Source organism: Patagioenas fasciata, chromosome 1 (assembly GCF_037038585.1).
Source record: "Patagioenas fasciata isolate bPatFas1 chromosome 1, bPatFas1.hap1, whole genome shotgun sequence".
In the NCBI taxonomy this organism is placed as follows: Eukaryota; Metazoa; Chordata; class Aves; order Columbiformes; family Columbidae; genus Patagioenas; species Patagioenas fasciata.
Genome location: NC_092520.1, coordinates 46,206,601 through 46,231,626, shown reverse-complemented (window position 1 = coordinate 46,231,626; position 25,026 = coordinate 46,206,601). Strand labels below are relative to the sequence as shown.

Genomic DNA, 25,026 nt, shown 5'->3' with positions numbered 1-25,026 from the left:
ATCTATGCATAGCACTTGACTTCCTGAAACTCATGGGCAAGTAAGAGGCTTTGCTTTGGTGACTATTATTAATTACAGTAATATTCACAACTCAAAATAGCTTTCAAAGCACTTTTAAAAGACAAACAAATAAGTGTCCATCACTGTTCAACCAACTTCTTTGGTGACAGTGTTGTTAGAGGACCCAGGAAGGCACACGAGAGCTTCATTAAATATATGCCTGTATTTTGGTCTTCTCTGGACTATGAGAGTAGAGGAGTAACTGGATAATTAGCATTGAGAAGGACACAGGAATCTCAGCATTTTTTTTTAATCTGGGCAGATGCCATATAGAGGATGCATCATATCCTATGCTTTCAAACCTACCATGATCATAGTGAGATATTGAAGTGAAGCCAGATAAATTCATCACAGTTGACATATTAAAAATATCTAGTAAACACTGACTTAAAAGAATATAAACTTTAAGATTTAGAAGATATCTTTCTGCTGGGTGGTGAGTGACTTTGGACCTTGGCCAAACAGATGGACAGTAATAAACACAGAATAAGAGTAAAAAGAATTGCTAAACTTGGTTTTAAGGTTTCATGTTAAAGTGTCCCAGTGACAAAAATTCCACAAACTGCCTAGGCAATAGTCTAGCAAGGTATTGTACCTAACATGCAATATTAACCATTAAATTCTATTTAATTTAATTTTTATCATTGATATGCACAAGACTCATGTTGGAAGTTTCCCAGATTAAAACTAGAGAAGCACAAGACAATGCTGCAGCCAATGGGAGACCTAAGCAACGAATATCATTGGAGTTCATTAGTGACTATTTTAAGCCATCCAGATCCTGCTTTTAGATGAGATCACAAGAAATATTCTCTGTTATCTTTCTGATCTGCTAGAAAGCAAACACAGCTTTAGAAATACATATTAAATGTTTATCTGCAAGTAACTTTAGCCAGAGATTTTCTTCTAAACTTATTCTTGGACACCTCACTGAGATCTGACTAAGCAAATCTTGAGGTTTTTGCCACACTGTTAACTAAAAGGGCCCAGGGTTAGGCCCTGGCTGTCAGACCAGACCAAAGGGTGCCAATAGATTCCTGCCCTCCTGGCTAGTTGCTCTGTAGCAGGTTTGTCTTGCAGAGAGCTAAATGGAATAGTCCAAAGCAAGACCATGAAGAAAGCATATAAGCATTGTAGGAAAATCTGAGGAGCACTTATGTAACCTCAAGGCACTGGCACTTCACATAGTCAGATCTAAGTCAGTGCTGGGCATGAAGCCGTTGAGAGCCTGAACAAGTATCTAGGCATGGGATGCTTTCTCTTGCCATCTTCCTCATCAAACTCAGTCCCTCAAAGAATTGCCATGTTGGGTCACTCTCAAAAGCAGCTCTAGCTAAGAATTAGGAAATAACGGACAATCATCAGTACTTACCGTTTGGTTTCCACTGTTTCTGTCGTGGTCTTAGTACTTGAAACTGAGGGAGGCATCCAAGACTGCCTGTCAGTGTTAAAAAAATAAATTCTTGAGTATTAGTTTAATGCTATGGGGCTGGACAGCATACTGGGAATATTAGAAAGTCAGAAGCGATGTAGAAATACCTTGAACTTTTCTTAAATTATTAGTATCATGAAATACTGCATACAGATAATTTTTAGACCATTTTTTCCAGAAAAAAAAAAAGAATGAAATTGGAAATAATACAGTAATTTTTAATTATTGTTGTGAAAAGTGTGTTCTTTGACTCTAGGTGGTCTTTTATGCAATTTGAATGATACAGATAAATTGATCATTCGTGGGAAGGACAAACAGAATGCACAATGGAAAGGATGTCAAGGATCAACCCAAGAAACACATTCAGACAGGTATTAGAGGTCACATAAACATCACAAGCACTTTCAGTTATTATTATTTTTTTTTCCTCAAAACCATCAATCCAGCAATTATTTCTGAGGAAAAAGTGATTGCACCATAAACAGTGCAATTCAGTGATGGCCTTTCACATCTTCAAAGAGCTGGAATAGAACTACCGGGCTGAAAACACCATAAACTTCCACCAAACAAGCAGGGGGATTAGTATGAAAATGACGACATTTTAATTTCTGCTTTCATAGTTCTACTGACCACAATTTTTATGCATGAAATATAGAAGCGAAAATCACAAACAGACAGAATTTGCAGCTGGGAAATATGCACAAAAATACGGTTATTGCCAGCAGTGTGTTTAGATTAAAAATGTAGTTCTTTGCTCCACACCCTGTTTTTATTATTTCCCAGATAATACTATCAGAAATCAAAATTTTTAAAGCTAGCTGTGCATCATGTATAAAACCTTAGTGTGGTCCATATGCAGTGCAATAGCACAGGGTCAAATTTGGCATCAGAGATTTCAGCTGGTCACAATTAGAGCGAGCTACAAATTTAGACACTTGAAAAGGCATAAAGTGGCTAAGTTGAGGGCTGCAGCAAAGAGCATCTGTTGTGCTATGTCCACTGGGCTCACAAAACTGGCTCTATGGAGACAACCTTGAAACACTCCACTCTCATGGAAAAAGCCAGAGCATGTAGAAGACGAGTCCTTGAAGCTGCTGAGGAGTTAGAGCATGCCAGAGGAGAGAGTTGGTAACATTTTTATATATAACTGTGATACATTACTGAGTTTTCATAGAGTGCTATATATCCATTGGCAACCATGCAATGGTGGCAATGACTACCTTTTTTTCTTGATTGGAGATGTTGCAGCAGTGTTTGTGGATGATGCATCAGGAGTCCAAGATTGTCTGTTAAGGAAATATACTTAATTAATTCATTAATCTTCAATAAGTGTATCATTCTAAAAAACAACAACAACAACAAACAAACAAACCCCACAATGATAAGAAATCATATTTCTATTGCCAGAATGATAAAACTGTGTATGGTAAATGGTGTGACTATGTTTATACATGAGAAAACAGATGTGTTTTCATTTGATATCCAAAGTAATTTCTGGCTTCTTAATATCTGGACTTCTGTACTTACACTTCAGCCTCCAAAACTTAAAATATTAAAGTATTTCTTTTTCATTATTTAAATTTTAGGTTTCTTACTGAATTGTGTCAATGCTGTTGTATTTTATGATATGCCTGTAAGACTAGCTGGTATTCCTCATACTCGTAACTGTATAAATTCCAAGCCAGTGTTTTTTCTCATAAAGGTCATCACAAAGTTATTGTCTTGTCCTCTGCAATGCTTAATGTAATGAGAATAACTGAAAAATGGAACTTTAGAAATAATTTTATCGCTCTCTGGCAGGAAAAAGTATATACCATTTAAGTCTCATTTAAGTCCTAATGTAAAATTCACGGTAGGTCTATTAAAAAGTCATCTCTGGATAAAATAAGGTAAAATCCAATTTATTTGATGTTTCATGTTTCATCGTCACCATGATTTACAACATAATGGTGCAGAATCATAACTTAAAAAATGACCTCACTTGAACTTTAAATGCCAGGGATATTCGTTTGCTCTTCAGAGTAATATCTCAACACTTCTCAAGATGACATTTAATTGCTGTGTTCAGTCTTCACTAGCAACTATACGTAGTGTAATTCATTACTGACAGAACACTACTGACGTCAATGAAGGTGCAGTGACATATCTGTACCTTTCATTTGTAAGTATGGTGGCTGAGCTCTCCTGACTTCCATTTTTTAAACAAAAATTTCAAGTAGGTAGGAACTGTAAATTCTTCAGAAACGAAATTTTCAGTGTTATGTAATCATATTACATATATAAAATGGTTCTCTCTGAATCATAAACAAACTTAGAATGTCTCAAAAATATTGTACTAACTTATTTTAAATTAAACATTTGTTTCAGTTTTAAACAAAAGATGAAGCTTCTGACAAAAGAAAACCTTTCAAATAAATAATACATTTTCTGTTTGTTTTCCATGGGAAAAACCAGTTAACTTGTCTGTCAAAAGAAGTAATTTTTTATGTTTTAGTACTCAAGTTTTCCATTTGTAATGTTCAACAACATTTTTCACTGAAAACCTTAATCAGAATTTTTTCTTGCAGACTTTCCCTAGAAACATGTAGCCTATTTGATAGAATTCATAAAAAGAAATTTAGAACTCTCAAACATACCCACACTGAACTGTTTTTGAAACACTGTTATTTTTCTTTTTTGTATTTAAAATGCTGTGTGTCATAAATAATTGCTATGCTGAGTAAATGTGTAATCTGAGTGGGTCTTTCACAAATACACATTTCTAAGGAAATGTCTTTCTAAGGAAATTTCTTTCACAAATACAGATTTCTAGGGAAAAATCCTCTTATTCTAAAGAAAATATTAGTATTTGACAGACATAAGATGAATTGTCCTCCAAAAAATCCCTTTTCTCTTCACCAGCTATAAAAAAATTATATAACCTAGGTATAAATGTCTGCATTTGAGATATCATGTGGTGAAATGAACCTACTAGTAAGCCATATCCCATGCAAAATATTTCTCTATATAATATATGCTTGGTATGTACAGGTAATCAAAATTTATGATAATATACAACAAATAGATGATAATACATGATAAATCATACAGGAGACATGATAAATCATTATACATAATATTTAAATCATAAAGCTTCCAAACCTCATACCTGTTGCTTTGCTTATTATTTGGAGTTGGAGACTTATTTATTTTATCAGTATCATTTCTGTCTGGAATTCTGTAAGAAACACAGAAATTATAACAGACATGCTAGATCTTATTTAAAACAAACAAACAATCAAACAAACCACAAACACTTGCATAAAATTAAAAGATGATGTATCACTTTGCCCTGTGTACAGATTAAAAATTCCCCAGTGTCAAAACTGGTATAGAACTGAAGCTGATTTAATATAAATTGAGTGTATTAATATCTGAATAGTCTAAGTAGCTCACTGCAAATAACTGTTTTAAAATGTTATGTTTAAACACTATTTGATATGCTGCATCAAGCTTCATTGTTGTAAGCAGTTAATTTATTACAGCTCCTTTAAATTAAATCAGAATACCAGAAAGAAGAAAGTGTTTTTCAGTCAAGCAGCACATAAGCCAACCCCTCTTCCTCACCCTCACCATCACTTGAGAGATGTAACAGTCTCATTTTCTTTCCACCTTTTAGAGATCAATGTAACTTGAAAGTATTCTGGTATAAAATCCCTGATAAAGCGTGCTAGTGACATCTATCAAAGAAGTTAGATTATTTGTACTTGAATTGATTTTGTTAAGTAATGACATTTACAGTAAGAAACAACCATGTGATTTTTCAAGCCCTCTATGTATTCTACAGTTGTTGCCTAAAACCCTTCAGAATTTTCACAGAAATCACCATGTAGCTTTCATAGCTGGAAGAACTTAAGTACTTATTTTATTTCAGCTTTCTCCCCATATATGGAATATCCTTTAATAAGAACAGGGGGACTCTGAAAAGCTCAAATATGAGGTGATGTACATTGAAATACATTACAAATACTAAATTGAGAGGGTTATCTTAAATACTTGGTTAAAGAAGTTCAAACACATTTTGAGCTACAACCTATTTACATATAAAAATTACTTAATTTTAGTTATCTATTCCCATTCATAAACTGAAACTATAGATACAAAATAATTAGACCTAGAACTACAATATAATATAATAATACAAAATATTTTGTATCCTGTCTTCAGGCAAGTATCACAGAATACTGTTGTATTTAATGAAAACCCTTCAAGGGAAATCTGGGACATAATCTGCACCAGTATGTGCTCTGTGCCTTTTTCAAACGTTAAATTTAATTGTGTAAATAACTATCCAGTGTCGTGGGCAGCTTGTCACTATGACCGGCAATTACAGTTACTGGAAGGATCACTAGAGGTCTCACTAAACTCACTCACGTTACTGCAGATGCAAACATGAGCATTTCTTCTAATTCACAACTGCCCTATGAACCGGGATTTCTTTCAAGTTTCATTTCATATTTTCACAATTTCAGCATAATAAGTGGTTCTGTATTTGCCTATTTTAAGGATCCATCTGACATTATACTCCACTGCTGCCCAGTGTAGCAGGAGCTTTGAAAATAGTGAAGGAAGAAAGGTAAGTATAATGTTAACTTCTCCTTGTATATAACTTTTCAGCTTCTGATAAGCAGTGGTCAGAGAATATCCTCTGTTTGCATCCAGAATTTTGTCTCCAAGAGACACCTTTGGATCAATGATCCATTTACACATCTAAAGTTTTTTTCTGAACCAATTTAAATTTCGGGCCTTCACAATGTTCTGCGGTGTTAACGCCTACAATTAATGTATGTATTAAAGGAAAAAGAAGTGTTCTTTTTTTTTTTCTTCTTTTCTCTCTTTTTTTCTCCCTTAAATCATTACCTAAACATTGCATACACTATCTCCTCATTTTTACAGTGCAAATAACAGAAAATATTCATTCCGTACTTACTTTCCCTGAATCACTCTTTTCCAACCTGAGCAAACTTTGTCTCTTCAGACATTCCACATATGAAAGCTATTCCATCCCTGTGATTATCCTTTCTCCCCTTCCTTTTTATTTGTTGGTTTGGTTGGTTTGGTTGGTTGTTTTTTTGTGGTGGTTGTTTTTAGTGGGTTTTTTTGTTTTGTTCTATTGTAGTTTCTTCACATAAGTGAAATACTGCATGCACTGCTCAAGATCATACTAAACAGGTTCACACTATGACAGAACAATGGTTTCTGGTTGCCTCTCACTTCACTTTTCTAATGATTTCTACCATTCCAAAGGATTAGATCACTAATAAAGCAGACAAGGAAAGCGTGTCATTTGCTTCAGCCTCATCCCTTCAGATCTAACAACCATAAATGCAACCAGGATTTATTCTTCCTGGAAGCTACTCTGGACTTAGTAGCATACAACACTTGGAAAAATAGCAATGTAATTTTCATTGTCACTATTTGATTTGTAAAGTCTTGGTCATCTTTTGTCAAATATTTAGTTAGTTGCTAATAATAAGAGAGTAATAAAGGAATAAATAATTTTTTTCCTCTCATCCAGAAAGGCCAGATGTGATCACCTGCACAATGCAATTGTTATCTGAGTTATGGTGTGTAGATCTACATGTCAATACAAGTATATTTGCACCTACTACCATCAAGCTATGGATTTCTGTTAACAAGTTAAGTGTGTTTGGTATTTTCATGTGCTTGCAGCCAATGGTACAATTGCATGCAGCCATCTGCAACATCTCTCCCAGGTCCGTAATACTTAAACTGATGTTCAAATTTTGTAGATATTGGGTTAGGAAAAATTCATATCAAACAATACCTTCTTTGAACATGGATATGGCAGTATCCAAGACACAAAAAGCTGTACTTAAAATGGCTTTTAGATATGTTTTCACTGTCACATTTACACATGCAACGAAGAACTCAAAATTACTCCTCTACTTCTCAAACAGCTTATTTTTTTAAATTAGAATTTAAAATAGTTGAATTTCTACTTCAAATACTTCAAATATTTCAATACTTCAAATACTTCAAATAATTGCCATTTTGAAAATCATCTATCGAAGAGATTCATCCAGAGAGATCCAGATTCTTTAAATCTTTGTCTCTTGGAATATTACAGTCATGGCCACGAAACATGAAAAACAGAGTTGTGGAAAAAAGTTTCAATCTCTAGCTTGAAAACAGGTAACTCTTAAGGAACTTATGTAGGGTAGAAGGCTACAATTTTACAGCATCTTAGCTAGACAAAATTTATTTTCTACATGGACAACATCACTTACAATAATTCTGTAAATAATCACAAGAAAACTCCAATACCAAGGTAATTCTTCTCAAGAACTGTCTAGAAGGAGCAATCATTTAGACTTTATTCCACATTTCAGAAACATGCTCTATTTTCAAATTCCCATTTTAATTTTGAACAGGAAAGACAAATGAATGCTTCTTTGTCACACAGGCAACTAAACAATATAGCTGTTCCGCCAGCTAGTCTAGTCTAAGCTTGGAGACTTCTGTACTGTGGTTATGCTTGTCAGACATAATTCATAAGAAAAACAGGGAATTGTACCTGGTGGAGAACATCCCTCACAGAGGAAGTAGATGTACCAAATTTGACTGCAGGCCACAGAAAGATGCTAAGAGAAACTACATCACCACACCCTTTTATGCCTTAGGTTGCAAGTCTGAAGAGATGCAGAACACACGGTCATCCCTTACAGAAGGGACTGCTTGCAATAGCTGTGCACAAATTAATCCTGGAATTGCTATATTCCACGGTCTTGAGAAGACCAATGATGAGTGAGGAAAAAAAACAAAACAGACAACTTGACTGCAGCTTCCTCACTGCAATTATTTCAAGGTAGAACCATCATTATTCAATCCATTTATGGACATATTCCGCATTAATTATCAGAAGTTTATCTTCACATCTGTAATTCTTTCTCTGTATTTTCTGTCATCTGTTGCATATTAAGAACCCTTTATGTCAGTTATTTGTGTTTATGAAAACACAAAGGCAGTCAGCTTACAGCCTAAAGTAATTTAGACATATTACTATCTCAGCATAAAGCAAAAAGATATAGATGATGATAGATAGATAGATAGATAGATAGATAGATAGATAGATAGATAGAGATAGAGTACAAAAGGACAATGCTGTTCAGTGACACTGTAGAAACCGGAATCGTCCTGTGACTTCCTTCAAAATTGTTCTGAAGTCAATGATTGTGTAGATAACATTCACACAGCTGATATATTCTACCTGAAATTCACAGAAATTTGCTTTAAGGACTCTCAAGTAAACTAATTTCCTACGTGGTAATAGAGAAGGTCTTTTCATGCATAAATAACTGGTTAACAAACAGGACACAAAGGTCTGGAATAAACAATTTTTCAGAGAGGAAGGCAGGATCTGTACAAGACCTGTGTTTTTTCCATATGTTCTTAAATTATCTGGAAAAGAAGGAAACTGAGATGATGTTGCTTGCAAATGACACTAACTCATGACAGTCAAAATACATGCTGACTAGCAAGGCTTTCAGAATTCATCTGCTAACATGTCAGATTTCTATAATGACAGATGACATTAACTTTTCATAGGTGCAAAGTAATGCCTGCCAAGAAAAACAATCTCTGAAATAGCTATTATCACTCAGTAAAATGGTCTTGAAGTTATATAGATAATGTTTTGAAAATGAAAGCTCAATTCTCATCAGCACTCAAAGGAGAAAATTCAATATTGTGAAGTATGAGAGAAAAAAATAACAAATGAACCAGAAACTGTCCTTATACTCCTCTATATATACAAGAGATGAGTCCATCTTAAATACTTGCATGGAGATTTGGACCCCCAGTTCAAAAAGGCTAACATGGAAATAGAAAAGATTCAGAGAAGAGCAATAGGTAAATTAAAGTTATGGAATGGCTTCCTCTTGATGAGTGAACAGCAGGATTTAACGGCCTGCAGAACAATTGACAGAGGAGTGATATCACACAGCTCTATAGCTTATTCTATTCCAGACTTCTGTGGAGAAGGTAAATTTTAGTCAACAATTTTTCATTGTTTCTTACAACAGAAGTAAGGACCACCAAGCAAAATTACACAGTGCTGAGATCCAGCCAAACAAGTGCACTTTTTCCGCAGTGTGCATTTAAGTGCTGGTACTCATAGCCTCAGCATGTTGTAGGTGCCAGATGTAAATGGGGGCCGAATTTTGAAGATGTGACACAGAAAGAATCTACAAACACAGGCAGGGTCATGTCTTGACAGAGGTCAAGGCTGAAGAAGACATTCAAATTAATCGCTTGTATGATAAGCATATGATTCTGATATTTGTACTGATCACGGTATGAAATGGCAGTAAGGATTTGCAAAGAACTAGGGGTTTAGCTTTATTGTGCTTAAGTGTTGGAAAGAGGACCTTGACTTCTAGTTTCAAAAGTGGGAAACCGGGTAGGAGTGGATATCATCTGTATAGAGATACGTACATTTATGAGGACAAGAATACATAGAAATTGATGTAGAAAAAAGAAAAGCAAAATGTCAAAAGAACTTCTCAAATCAAGTTTCCATTTGTATCATTCATGCAAAAATAGTTCTTCTACTTAGTCTTAGTTCTACTAGGTCTTCCACTTTGATGTTTAATAAATAACAAAATTTAAAAATCAACCAAGCATAAACAACCGCCAAACAACAACAAAAAAAACAGAACCAAAGGAAAAAAAAAAAACACAACACTGATTTAATTCAAGCTTTCCTTTTAAAGACCTCTCACAGATATGAGAATCACAAAAGAGAATGTATACAGAAAAAATCCCTACCTGTCCAAGTTAGTATCAGACCTGTATCGTCCAAGTACAGCCTTCTGATCTTCCTTTTCATTTGTGCTACTGCTATAAAAAAGGTTAGAAATGCCACTTTGGTCACTGCTTTTATTAAACAACTTATCACCAACAAAACAATATATGTCTTGAATTAAGGCATCATACAAGATTTCAGACCATTCAGGTGTCAACAGATCCAACCCTACATCAATTGCAATTATTGAATTAACAATTTTTGACAATGATGTCAGATTTACATTGGAAATATGTATAGACTAAAATTTAAAAAAGAAAGTTCTTGCTCTAAACAGGATATAGTAGCAGGAAACTCAGTTTTCTTTGTGAATATAATTAGAAATCATCAAATACTCTACTGTACCTGTGTAGGTTATCTTGGGATTTATATTGATTAAGCACAGCTCTTCCATAGTTTTCATCAGCACTTGAAGCAAAAAAAGGACAGTAGTTAGTTAAAATTTTAATAGTTAAAACAGAAAGTTGTTTCTTGGCAAAAGATTCCTGTCCTTAATCAGATTTCACAACTGCCGTAACCACAGCTTCTACAGATCTCTGCATTAGGTGGTTCCAGACATTTTGGGGTAAGAATTATCTCTTCCTATCTGCTGTTCTTGGACCAAATAATGAGGGTCTGGTCTCAAGGTGGAGATCCTACAGTAATACAAGTCCTAGTTTGCATTACAGTAAATTTCAACTGTTTCTGACTTAAGGTCCTTAAAAGAACTTCTCAAGATTTATAGTCTTCATGCTTGTAAAAAGAAAAAATCAGACTGTATTCTTGCAGCCTAAATATATGAATTGTGGGATTTTTCTTGTAGAGCAGAAGCCTGCCATCTTATTAAATGATCAGTGCTCAAAAGTCCCAATGAAAAGCATAGTCAGTGAAAGTTCGGCAGACTAGTACTTCCAAAAGGCAATCAATACCTCATCAAGATAAGCAAATAATAGTTATTTGATGAAATTTATGTAATTCTAGATTATACTATTAATGAAAAAAATAGAAAATCCAATTAAAAGTATGTGGCATAGTGAACTAAATACATATCCTTCATATCTTCATATCTTTCTTACCTTTCCTCTTCAGGCCTCTTCTTTATCCAGCTGTTGTCTTGCAAAAGGGTCCGTCGTTTATTACTATCATGAGTAGTCTGTTGTCTGCTTTTAATTGCAACAGAGGGGCTCTTTTTATCTGCAAATGCAGAGAAACATCTTGAAAATGAATATATGGGATAATTTTGGAAACTTAAATTACTATTAAAAAGGCTGAAATATGTAAAAGCTTAGCACAGATTTAATCTTGAGCTACCACTGCTGTTTAGTGCAGACTGTTCCCTTGAAAAGTTCATGACTTAATCCCTTCAACCTTGAAGGGACTGCAGAAGCCCAGTTTATCAAATGAAATTCAGTTTCGTCCTTAATATGAAACAACTTGGCATATTTTTAATGTCAACAATCACAGATCTGATAAAGGAATTATGAAACATACATACAACAGTAAATTGAGGAAAGTCAAACTAATGAATCCTGTTTCCTGGGGTGTTGTCTGTGGTTTTTATATCTATAGAAGTGTGACAGGATGTAAATTTCTAATGAAAACTAAGCTTGAGATAATTAAATGGTCCTCCACCTACATGCAGTCTAACATGTGGATTTTCAGGTTTCTCAAAAGGTTTAGATTTCCTCTGAAGCTTTTTCCTTAGTGGCTGAATGAGCAGGGTCTCTTTTCTAACCAGTTACCGAGTTTTACTGAGCTTTTAATAAAAGCAATACCTTTAAGACCTATATCTTTTAGTTACATTTAACTAAAATTGGTGTATGGTTTCAAAGGTTATTGGGAAGGACAGACAGACAGATATGTGCACTCACATACTGCATGAACATGGAAGCCTTATATACCTATGAAAACAACCTAAAATATCAGCCCAACAAGGCTGACATTTAGTATATTGAGGAACTAACAATACAATGTTAACTTTGTGAGAATATATATTCCTTATTGTATTAGAAAGCTGATGTTTATCTCTGGTTTCCCTTTATGAGGGGTTTGGCCTAGAAGTAAGCAAAAATATTCAATGACTATTGTTCAGTATTCTCAGTTCCTTTCCTTCCCACCTAAGTTTCATATTATCAGCCTGTTTGAGCTGAGGGGGAATATTGTTACCATTTTACCATTCCCCTTTAAAATGGAAGACTAGAAGTTGAGCCCAAATAGAAACTCCATTTTTAGATTGTGATACTTGCCCCAAACTTTGCCAGACAACAGAAGCTGAAAAATTAAACCTTTGTTAATTAATAAACAAAGTGACTGATAAAGAATGCTGAGTTTCTCAGGTTTTCCTTTATAGACCTTTGTGATTTTTTCCATGAATTCCCCACTCCACATAAAAGGAGTTCAACATCACCAGATTTCAGGAGATATCATTATCGGGTGTTCAGCAAGGACATTTGACCCAAAAGGTTGTGTATAGAAAGACCACACTTTGCAGAAAATACATGCAGCCAGCATAATGTCACTTGTCAGAGCTGTCTTTTGGCATTCTGCTGTTATTTATAGGACAATGTAGCTCTTGCTTTCAATACAAGAACTTCAGCTGTAGTGATAACATAAAAAATGACAAATAGCTACAGTGAGTGGAAGTCCAAATCATAATAAAGCACCAAAACATTTATTTTAAGTGACAATAACCAAGACTGACTTTTTAAATACATTTTTCTCATGAAAAAAAAAAAAACAAACAACACTGCAGTGCAAAGATAAAATTAAGTCTAAAAGCGTATATCTGACTGTGAGCCAAACTGTGTCTACTCTTGTCTGTCGAAATTCACAGTAGGTATGTCCATACATCCAAATAAAAGAAGGCCAGTGAAGGAATTCAAGGGTTGGACTAATCATTCATATTTTTCCCTAATTGAAAACATTCTCTGGTTCTGTGCAGAGTTGCTCTCTCCAAGACTAAGCTGCTAGAGAAGTGACAAACATTTAAGAAATACAGATGTAACGTGTGTTGCTGTTGCTTGGGCCTGATGACAGGGTTTGGCTTTCTTTTTTTGAGCAACGTAGATGCAGCCCCTTGAGACCATTAAGAAATGAAAAGGCACATCAAAGATGAGATTTGCAAGAATGTGCTGAAAATCAAGGGATATTAAGAACAAAAAGTCATCAATCCTTACTGCGTGATTACCACAGTAGACTGTTCACTACCACTTGACCTCATTTTTCTTTTAACAATATATATTAAAACCTGACTTAAAGACTTCAAAAAATGAAGACATCCCAGCCTCACTCACAGAATTTCAGTGGTTCATTAAATATATATTAAAATATAAAGTTTAGTCCTTGCAAACTGAAAAGAGGAAGGACCTCCCTCAGTTTAAACAGTAGCATTGTCTCATAGTCACTGTCAAGAATACAGATAGTTATAATTGGTGAACAAGACTACATTCAGTATATTCAAACCAGTAAACAATACTTGTTCAAACATGCTGATAACACAAGAAATGACTGGGATGTAATAGGGACTTGGATGAACATACATAGATAGAAATTAAAACTTCGCAACATTCATAAATCAAGAATTTGAATGAAGATCCAATAGCAAAAAACTGTGCCTTCCTATTGTCATAAATATTTAGATACTTTTTAATTTAGTATGACCATTTGCATTAAGTAAAAAAAAAAAAAAAGAAAACGAAACAAAGCCAAACCCCACAAACTTGATTTCCAAAAGTAGGGAAAATGTGAGTTGCATATGCATTCCAGATTGAACATCTTTCTTCAGCAAGAATAGCTGATGGCAAGTAAAGGGGTGGAAATGGTTCCAGCATTCCTTCCATACTAGTAGTGTTAGCCAAAAATGTTTTCAACTGTCTGCCATGCATTTAAATCTGTGCTTTACTGTCAGCCATAACCTCCTCTGAATCTTGAAGAAAAACTCTTCAGTGACACAAACATGGCATAAGCAATTCTATATAGTCAAGAAGCACTCAGTATAAACTCAACAATAAGAATTAATTTTGTAAAGCAAATATTGTTTTTTTTTCCAACGACATTTTAAGGAAACTATTATTACCTACTCCAAAATTACTTGGATTTCATGGAAATCATGGCTTTCTTAATTGCTTAGTACAAACGAGGTTTTGGGAAGTCTCCTATAAAGGCAGCAGCCCAGAAGTACATATTGCGTTTTCTTTTCAAGAAACATTGCAAGAAATTTGCTAATGCATGAGGCCTTGGATTTGCTGAAGAGCACTCATTTCTGGTCTAATGAATTGTCTCCAAAATTTGAATTAAAAAATTAAATATAGATCTGATACAACAGCTTAGGTCACATGAGCACAGGCAGGTGGAGCTCATCCCCTTCTTATTTTGGCAATAAAGAGTTTAATTCCTCAACATGGTAGAGCCAAGCTGCTCCTTGCCATGACTGCACCGAGTTTGGTGTACTTAGGCCTGGCGTGTCCCACCTAAGCCAGGTCCTAATGTGCCTCAAAACCTTTCAGTCTTTGAAAGTATTTTGCATCTTTGAGTCAAATGGAAAAAGTCAGCATGTTTCCAGTCTGCCTCTGGTCATTCTTCTGCACAGAAAGCAAAATCCAGCCCTCCTCAATTTTTTTCCCTCCAGAGGGATAACCAATCCCATCTGACAATTATTAAATGTCTTTTTTCTCCCTTTTCCCCACTCCAGTTTTCCTCGATTTCCCCTCATTTCTTCTGAGTGAGTCAAAGAGACACTGCTGAGGGTGATGGATGCCCTGCCTGCCCACAGCCGTCCCAGCCACCATGTTCCTCTGGGGTTTCCACAGCAACCACAGGTCTCAGTGAACACAACCACCATCTTGCACCAAGCTGCCCACCTCCACTGCTCCACCACACCGCACTGCCTGTCACCACCAAAGAGTGGTGGCATGTCCTGTGAGAGAGCTGCGTGAGGGGCACGGCAATGCTTGGAAAGGAGGGGCCCATGCCTCAATCTCTAAGTGTCCTAAGAGCAGAAGATAAAGGAGATTCAGTGTTACCGCTTTGATTAGGAGACTGTTTTCGTATGCTGAAAGCTGACATTCCGTTCGGTGGAGTGTCCTTCTGTGGGAATCTAAAAGGAAACATGAAAAAAAAAATCAACAAACAAGAGAGAGTTGGCGGTGAGATGAAGAATCAGCCCCAAAGACAGTTTAAGTTCATTTGCCAATTTAATCACCTCCTTGCACAAGTTTAGTCTGATAGGGTGGAATGACTTATCACCACCCTGAGAACATGTGGGGTGGTGAGAGCCTTTGGAGGGCGAGACAGAAGAATGAAGAACAGGCTGAGATGATTAGTTTAATGGGAAGACAATCAGCCTGTGGCTCAGAGTGATGCCTGGAGCTCACCCAGCCCTGCTGACGGGTCTCACAGCTTCAGTGGCCTGCAGCTAATGTGGGGGTCCATGACAGAGCCCTGCAGCAATTTTGCAGTCACTGACTTCTTCCTTTATCTTGTATGAAGTTAAAAAATGATCCTCCAAGGCTGCTGATTTAAAAAAAAAAAAAAAAAAATCTTTTGGAGCTGTGCCACTCAAACCATGTCATGCTGTGCTTTGAAACTTCATTTTGAATATCAGCTTTCCTAGAGGAAGCATCAAGCAGAACATAATGACATTTCAACATCAAAAAATTTCCCCTTAGGTTAAAAAAACAACCAACCAACCAACCAATCCTACTACTGACTTAAGAGCGTGGACAAAACTGACCCTCTTTAGTAAATGGATTCCTTTTTGATAAGCAGCATTTTCCAAGAAAACTATGTTAGGTTGGAAAGCTCCCAACCAGCTCCACTCAACAGGCTGCTAAAATTTACAGAAGCACCAAGGAATATTTTTTGTGACAGGAGCAGTCATTAAAAATCAGAAACGTTCCCAGTTCTGTGGGTGACACAGTTGTGCTGGGTTTTTTGCAGACATAGAGTGTATTGCTCACTCACCTGAGACAGGATGGAATGAGAGACAGGAGTCTGTGGCTCTTTCTTTACTTATCAAAGGTGAAGAAGATGTTGAAATTTGGTGAAAACTTAGCAAAAATACTAAAGTAATACTGACAATAAACCAGACAGAACTAGCGGATGGCACCATGAATTGCACATAGACCAGATTTTTCTATGTTTTTACTGCCAGACAATTGCTGAAAAGGCTTATAACTGCCAAGAAAAGAAAGCAGAAAACCAAAATCTGGATGTAAACAAATACATATCTTTTGGGAAAGTAAAGATATAAATACAAAAATAATATGCAAGTCCAAAAGTCTGCATATATTTTACCCAGTTGTGAAATTCCAGATGTTTGTAAGAATTTATAATTCTGGCATGTGGATTGGAAGGCTCTGGCCCACACTCTTTTCACCTTAGTTATTGGTATCAAGCATGCACTGGCACAGTGTGTAGAGAAATACATGTGACTGCTGGATCTGGTTCCCACTCAATAAAAATATGCTTAGGGCTATGGTGAGCCTTATTTATTTTACAATAAGTTATAAAATATCTTTCAAAATTACTAGTATAGAGTTTCAAGCATGTATGCACTGAATTTCCTAGAAACTGTTCACGTGGGTTATCAAGCAATCAGTTTTAGATAATAACCAATCTTGCTATAAATTTTCCTGAACCATCACACGATGATAGAGGGAGCTCCGATTTGTTTACTTTTTCAGCTTAGCAACAGCTGGATGTCTGATATTGGCTTTTATTTCAATCAGTCCTAGGATCATAGGAAGCTTGACATTTCAGTGTGTTTCACAAGCAATGAGTGCGGGCACTTCTTCATCTGGAGAAAAGGTAGTAGTTTGTATAGAATGAACTTGGGTTTTGTTTCTAGTAAAGACTTTTAAAGCCATTCACTAAGGGAAGGAAAACCATTCACTAAGGGAAGGAAATCATAAAACTTCGAAAATGGAGCCTTCTTGTGTGGAAATTAGGCCAAATGTGATCATTCTAAGGCTTAGGATTTTTTGTTAAAAATACACTTTTTGCAGTTTAAATATTCCTCATTAAAAATGACAGGAAACTGCTATGTAGGCTTCATGTTTTACTGTAGCCTTGCTTTCCATAGATTCATTATAGAAACTGAAATTTCTCAGAGAACTGGCAAAGAAGTATTGTATACCTTGGTTAAAAATAAACAAGAAAGCCTTAGACATTTGTTCCGAAATATAAAGTATCGCTGAAGTAAAAAAAATCCATACATTTTGAGGCTGGTGTTTAACACCTACGGAATAACTACAAATACATTAATGACACTGAAACCCTGAAAATCAACTGGAAAACAGGTTTGCAACTCCTGTTTGTATCCATGCATGACAAAAGAAAATCCAGGAATCATGTTTCTTTCATCCTCCATCGTTTAATTAAAACTGTGTTTTGTCTCTTGTCCTATATTTATTGGTTAATGCTTTTAGGGCAAAACAATATTTGTCTTGCACATGTGTACAGCATCCAGAATAAACTACTACCTAGTCTCCCAGCCTAAAAGCAGAATGCATGAATGAATATAAGAAACAGCCACACTCCCTTTCACAGTCAGCACTGAAAATGTGCCATGTATTCAGAATACTGCCATATTGTCCCCAAGGTTTACATCTTACTTCTGAACTTTCAGGTTGAATATCAAAGATGAATCCATTAAAATTTAAAATGCAAATTAAAAATCAACCCATTTTAATCTCTAGCACAATGAAAAATCATCAGTGTAAGACTGAAATTTGAAGATCTTAGAAATTAGAAGAATCTTGTATAAAGCGGCAGAATAGGACTCATCAAAGCATTTTTTTTCCTCAGTTTTCACTATTGTGAACTAAGTGTGTGTGTATAAAGGGGAATGGACAGAAGATTGTGAGGATTGTGATAGTTTAAAAACTTCAGCTTATAACGATCTGGAATCATCACTTTATTTACACAGGTCAGTGAATTGCTTATCTTCAGCCCATAGTTCAAGGGAGACAGAGGAAAGCATTTAACTTTGTAAATGAAATTGTGAGAAAGAGAAGTCATAGGTTTCTATAGTATACTATAGCAGTAAACTATGTTCAGGCATTCTTAATGAGGTCCCTAACCACTGAAGCAAAACAACTCAGCTGGAATGCAAACCAAAAACAAACAGGAATGCAGCTCCAGTGTAATTTGAATTTTAAAACAGCATCAGGAAACTTGAAAGAAAATTGAAACTGCCCCAGCCAGTCCAATGAGCAATTGCCAAAATGTTTCAAGACATGACAATCCTGGATTTAATCCCTCCCCCATTTTTTGAGAAATACAAATAAAATCACGAAGAAATCCAGAAGAAACTTCAGATATGATTTCTGGGAAGGTCAAATGCCCCTCCAAGCTGGTAGCAAATTATTGAGAAAGCAGCACAGGTCTTCATTTCTCTTTTTATCACAAATAGCCATATTTGCACTTCTACATCTCCTTTCCACATCCTGCATTGACTGATCAGCAGACCTCAGACCTGCCTTAAATTCTCAAAGTTAGACTTAGTTTTTGTCTGATCCGAACACAACCATTCTTCCAACACAGAGTTATCTTGCCTTCCTTCTTCTGTTCTTTGCTGTAGCTTTCTATATAATTAGGTTCCATATATATGCATTGCTGTATTTTTAAAAATGCATACAAATAATACAAACATTTCCTGTAAGCAACATGTTTTCCACATGAGGCTGAACTTACAACCAAAAACGTCTTTGTTATTCAGCTTCTAGCTATGACGGTCATTGAGACCTTCTCTATAAATATTCAGATTATACGTATTTTGCTTTTAATAAACAATATTTTTTTCCACTGCTTAGAGCTACCACATATCGTGACATTGTATAATAAATAATTCAACACAGTAGCTGTTGAGGGAGTGTAGAGGGAGGTACATTTTCTTCTCTTAAAAGTCAAAACATTTGGTTTTATACTTTTATATATATATATATATATACATAAAGCATTGCCAAATGTGAATGCTTAAAATACCAGACTTCCTACAATTATTAATGAACTGGGTGACAGAAAAAGTTATAGATGAGCAACTAGTTTAAAATAAAAAACTTTCAGAATTTTCCTGTCTTCCAGCTTCTCATGCTGCATTGCTAAAGCAGCCTGGATTGTAGAGAAGCCACTAAGTTTGGCGTGTCCACATAAAAAGCCAGCTGGAACAAACATGCTTCTTATATTAATACATGGCTCTGCACAGTCACAGCTTGCTGACCACGGTTTGCTACACATCCTTAAAGTTCCAGCTTTTCAAAGACATACAATATCTGCCATATTGTGCTGGTTTTGGCTGGGGTAGAGTTAATTTTCTTCATAGTATCTAGTATGAGGCAATGTTTTGGGTTTGTGCTGGAAACATTGATAATACAAGGGTGTTTTTGCTATTGCTGAGCAGGGCTCACACAGAGTCAAGGCCTTTTCTGCTCCTCAGATGTCCCCACCAGCAAGTGGGCTGGGGGAGCACAAGAAGCTGGGAGGGGACACAATGGGGACAACTGACCCCAACTGACCAAAGGGATGTTCCACATCATACTCAGTATAAAAAGGTGGGGAAAGAAGGAAGGGGGAATGTTTGGAGTGATGGCATTTTGTCTTCCCAAGTAATCATTACACATGATGGAGCCTGGTTCTCCTGGAGATGGCTAAACACCTGCCTGACGATGGGAATTGATGAATTCTTTCTTTTGCTTTGCTTGCATGCATATTAAACTCTCTTTATCTCAACCCACCTGTTTTCTGACTTTTACTCTTCCATTCTCTCCATCATCCCACCAGGGGGAATGAGCGAACAGCTGTGTGGTGCTTAGTTGCCAACTGAGGTTAAACCATGACAGTTCTTTTTGGCACCTCAGCTTGGGGCTCAAAGGGCTCCAGATGATGACAGATTTTATTAGAATGTGCTAGACTGAATTTATAGCTTAGCTATTAATTGCCGGGCTCCTGTGTTTGCCCTGGGGCTTGCTTGCTTTCTTGTATATTAGCGTCTAGTGCTCGTTAGTGACTGTTTTGGTTTTGTGTGCTTGCTCTACTGCAAGCAATGTACAGTGCAATTGCTCACCACCTGCTGACTGAAAATAAACATATACTTTGTTCTTTCTTTATTCCAAATATGAAACTTTCCACCAAAATTTCATCTTCTTGAAGGACTATTCTGCTCTGAAGTAAGCTGAACATTCAGTCTCTTGTGAGTTCTCAGAGCTCAAAATTTTAGAATTATTCTATTAGAAATCCAGTAAAAATTTAGAAAATTAATTTTCCACTTTCTTTGTGTTTTAACTCATTTGCTTGCTTTCACTGCAGTCCAGGAGAAATTTTGGGTATAATAACTACTGGTGAGAAAATAAAATGAAGGTTTACTTCAGTTTTACTTTTTGCCCCCTCCCCCCAAACCCCTTTTTTCTTAAATCCATTGGAACTGTTACTGTTAATTCTATACTACACAGTTTATCTTTCATTTATATGAGATGAATGTGGAGAATAAGATATTTTAAACAAAAGCATATTTGATCCTACGTAATCCCAGTCTCAACGTACACCACAGTTTTCCCTTGCCTTCAGTTAACAATCTCTGTGTCAGGTCAGAAAACTTCATTATTTTCTCTGACATTTCTCTGGAATATAGTAAGATCTAGATGTGTGAGCAAGCAACTGATTAAAGTCATGCTGACATAATACAGAATAAAGAACTCCCAGCCTTAGAAATACAGCACTGGAGAGACACATCATTACAGTTGTTCTTCTAGATAGATATTCATTGTGTGAGGTGAAATCTAGTTTGGAAGTCAATACCAATTTTAACGTTCTGTACATACAGTATTTTTCCCCTCAGATATCAGAAGTCCTGTCACATCTGGTTACCTATACCTATACTTCAACTCTAATGAGAATCTGTATTTCTAAACACGGCTTCACTTTGTGATTCAGGTAAAGGTTGGTTTTTGAATCACTGCCACAGCTACAACCACCCAAAGATGTACCAGCCTTACGTTCCCAAATTTGCTATTTCAGTCAAGCGTATGATGTCCTAAATAGCCATAATGGGCCACTCTGGCAGGTGCATATCTGTATGCATAACAGATGCTGCACTGACTTCCCTCCAAAATTGTCATCAATATCCACTGTTGTAGCTCAAGGCTGTAGGTCAGGACATGAAAAGAAAGAACAACAGTGTTGCTAACTTGACACAGTACCAAGCGTGTACTCAGAACTTGACAAATAAACACCTGAGTATCATTTATGGGCTTCACAATTATAAGTAACATGGTTTTCTTTGTTCGGTAATTATTTAGTACTTTTATCCTTTTGCTGAAAACTTCATGTAAAAATGACTGCTTTTGTTTTACAGACATTAAAGAACAACAAAAACATGTTCCCAGTGTGAATTTTTTTCCCCAAAGTTAAATAGCAGAGCAATAGCCATATAATACATCTGTACACTTTGGAAATAACACATTGTGTTTAAGTGAGTATCTTGCTATACTGTTTAGGCCACAGAATTGATAACAACCCTCAGAGGGAATAGGAACAAGTGAACGTGTGTAAAACAGAAAACAGGCAAGGTTAGAACAGGCAAGGTAGAAGTCAAGAACACGTAAATGTATGACAGAAATCATTCATCTATTTGCAGCAGAAAGAGCTCTCAGAACTGGTTTTTCAGGGCGTGGGCAGAGGAGATTCTGTTTTGAAAGAAATAAGCTTTGGAACTGTCACTAATGTAAAATCAGCTGCTAAGTCAGAAACCCAATTTGTATGTGTTTTCAAATTATAAATATATGATCAGTTTTAAATAATAATTTTAGATTTTTTCATCATTATTATTCAACTAATTCCTTTCGCTTTGCTGTATTTTTAATGAAGAACACTTACTTTTTATACATGGGTTCCATTCATGGTGCAGATAAGACATTGTATCAAAGCAGAATAGGTACGTTTACTATAGTTTTAGCAAGGGTGGAAATTATTTCTGGATTCTTTACAAGTAGCTTGTTTTTAAAAAACAAACTGCTGCTAAATTCTTTTCAAAATCATATACTTGAAGAAAATACAATTAAATGAGGGTTTAATACTCTTTAATTTTAGGTAGAAATTCCAAAGAAAGTATAAATAAACAGTAATGCAAACAAAGAAGGAAAATGACATTAAAACAGCCATTTGGGAAAAGTGGTCTGAACAGTGAGTTTGTCATGAGAGAAATAGCACTAAACTAAATTACAATAAACAATATGATGTATGGAATGAAGTACTTAAGATAGTACAGCCAAGAGAACATTTCAGAAAGGTCTAGGGAATCTGAACACCTCAACTGAGACACTTTAAGAGCTGAGTTTTCATAGTCAAGTTCTCCACAGAAAATCAGATTCTTTGAAGAGGGATCCTTAGCTGGACACTGAGGAACCACAGAATATATGAAAACATAGGACTTCCGATACATGGTATATAAAAACAAAAAAATATACGCCCTTACCTAGGTACGGTAGAAGTCAGTGTCCTAGCGTGGCTCAGTGTGGTAAGTCAACCTGGAGATATCTGGAAGTGAGGTACAATCAAAGCAGACAGAGAGCTGAAGTGTTGTTCTCCATCCAGCTGTCTGAAAAGTCAAGAGTCTTCTCCTTCAGAGGCTGAGTCACTTTCAGAGGAGGTAGGAGGTGTGGAAAAGGGTGGCACCTTGTAGAAATACCAGATCAATTAGAAGTAGTGGTGAGCTGTTATACTTCTGTGCTTGTTGTACTTTTCAGGTGGAGTAGGGCTGGGTTTTGTAAAATCAAATGCTCTTACAAACCTTGAAATAGAAAACCAAGCAATTACTATTTGGAAAAAATACACTACACTCATTTGGATTTTCCACAGCAAAAGATATTGCAGAGCCTTAGGGCTGCCCCTCAGCTAGAGGGTTTCAGGTATTTACACAGGTGAACATAAAAAACCACAGTATTTCATCAAAGGAAAATTCTGCAGAAATGTTACAGGGGGAACACACACTGGAATCTGATATGCATTAAGTATTTGCCCTGCTTGCCTGTGTGGGCAGAAGTAAAAGATCTGTGAGGGAAAATCCTCCCACATGAGGTCTTGTTGCAAGTCCCTCTTGTCTGTGTGCATTTGCACTCTCCTTCAGTACAGCCAGTAATAAACAGAAAGGAGAGAAGAGACTGCCTTCACTTTTTTTTTCTTTACAATGGCTGTAATATGTTTCTCTGTAGGCTAACAATTGCTTTACTATTAATAGATACAGTAGCAAGGAACATAAACTTCCTATATGGAATGCTGTATATGACCCTATGGTTCTCTTTGGGATACAGAGTCTGTTTTTAAAGTGTTCATCGAAGCCCACATTTATTTTATATTTGGGGAGCTTTTGTAATGAAATATGCAAGATGTGGTTGTACAAGATGCTGAATAACCTTTAGTCCTGCTGCCTTTTGTGAAAAATAAGTATTTCTTTCAACACAAAAAACGCAAACTCTGACACACATTAACTTAGTAAATGTCTCCTTAGCAAAATTTCTATTTGTTGTTTTTGCTGGTTTGCCTCTTCATAGGCTTGGTACTTAGTAGCATGAAGTTATTATCTAAATATTGGTCATATCTGATGAAATACAGCTGATGAAGCAGAGCAGCAGACAAGAAATACCAAGCATACACTAATAACTACCACAAGTTTCAGAATTCATGAATACAAACAAACAAACCTTTCTGAACTTTGTATATCTCGTCTTTGGGGTTTCTAAAAGCGAAAAACACAGCAATCCTGGCATGTTCAGGTACATCATACTATATGTTTTAAGAAAATTTTATGAACGCATCTCTTTATAGACATATTAGGATTTTATAATTTTAACACATATGCCTCCCAAATGAAACAGATGTCTTTCCTCATAAGCAATACACAGTGGGAATTAGTTTAAAAAAGTGTATGTAGGCTTTGAGTTGAAATGGATATATAGCATTGATTTATAATAACAATACCTGAGACTAGGAATATCTTTTTATTTTGAAGTGTTTTTCTTTCAAAATCCAGGTGCTAGAAGATATTCATTTCTTATCATTTTACATTCAACTAGAAGAGTTCTTCTTGTCAATCGAGGATAACCTGTCACACTGCTGCTTTTCTTGCCAAAACCTTTGAAAAACAGAAATTGAGATGAAACCAATACAGTCTGGAGAAATCAAATTGATATTTTCCTGTATTTATAACTTTTGAACACAGAGAAGAAACTATGGGGCACAGGAAGCCTGTTCTGCTATCCAAAATAAGACAGAGACTTTTTCTAAGACAGCTGTTGCCAAGTCTTTAGTGGCTGGCACATGGGAATAGACCCTCTACAGGAAAATACATACATATAAGAAATCCCAACAATGGTACCTAAGAATAAAGCAGGCCAGCTACCTTTTATTGGCTCATCTGCAACAACAAGCAAATTCAAAGGATTTTGATGTTAGTTATGCTGATTACTTAATAGTTCAAAGCTGGAAAACAAAACAAAACAAAACAAAACAAAACACTTTTTTCAGATTAAAGAAAAACCCAAATTACTGCTAATCATTCTGTCATATTTTCTCTGTAGTAATTACATACCAGTATCATACCTTGTGAATGAAGAATAAGTGATGCAGTGCTGTCTAACAGGAATTCAGTATTTTCAGCACAAACATACAATGAAACTGACCCATAACTATTTTATAT

The 25,026-nt window shown here is 35.8% G+C and overlaps 1 protein-coding gene across 3 annotated transcripts in view; it reads right to left on the bottom strand.

The window, feature by feature from the left end:
• SCEL (sciellin) overlaps positions 1-24,448 on the bottom strand; it is a 51,769-nt gene extending 27,321 nt beyond the window's left edge. Inside the window, exons 1-9 of one of the 3 annotated variants that reach the window (XM_071806462.1) lie at positions 24,309-24,448; positions 22,807-23,006; positions 15,359-15,432; positions 11,414-11,531; positions 10,704-10,766; positions 10,322-10,393; positions 4,641-4,709; positions 2,713-2,778; positions 1,433-1,498 (exon numbers count right to left, since the gene is read on the bottom strand). In XM_071806462.1, the coding sequence (XP_071662563.1) occupies positions 1,433-1,498; positions 2,713-2,778; positions 4,641-4,709; positions 10,322-10,393; positions 10,704-10,766; positions 11,414-11,531; positions 15,359-15,401 (497 nt within the window). In that variant the 5' untranslated portion in view covers positions 15,402-15,432; positions 22,807-23,006; positions 24,309-24,448. Of the gene's footprint in view, positions 1-1,432; positions 1,499-2,712; positions 2,779-4,640; positions 4,710-10,321; positions 10,394-10,703; positions 10,767-11,413; positions 11,532-15,358; positions 15,433-22,806; positions 23,108-24,308 lie in introns of those variants that run through there. The other 2 variants (XM_071806459.1, XM_071806466.1) reach the window with 2 other exon arrangements.
• Positions 24,449-25,026: the final 578 nt, after the last annotated feature.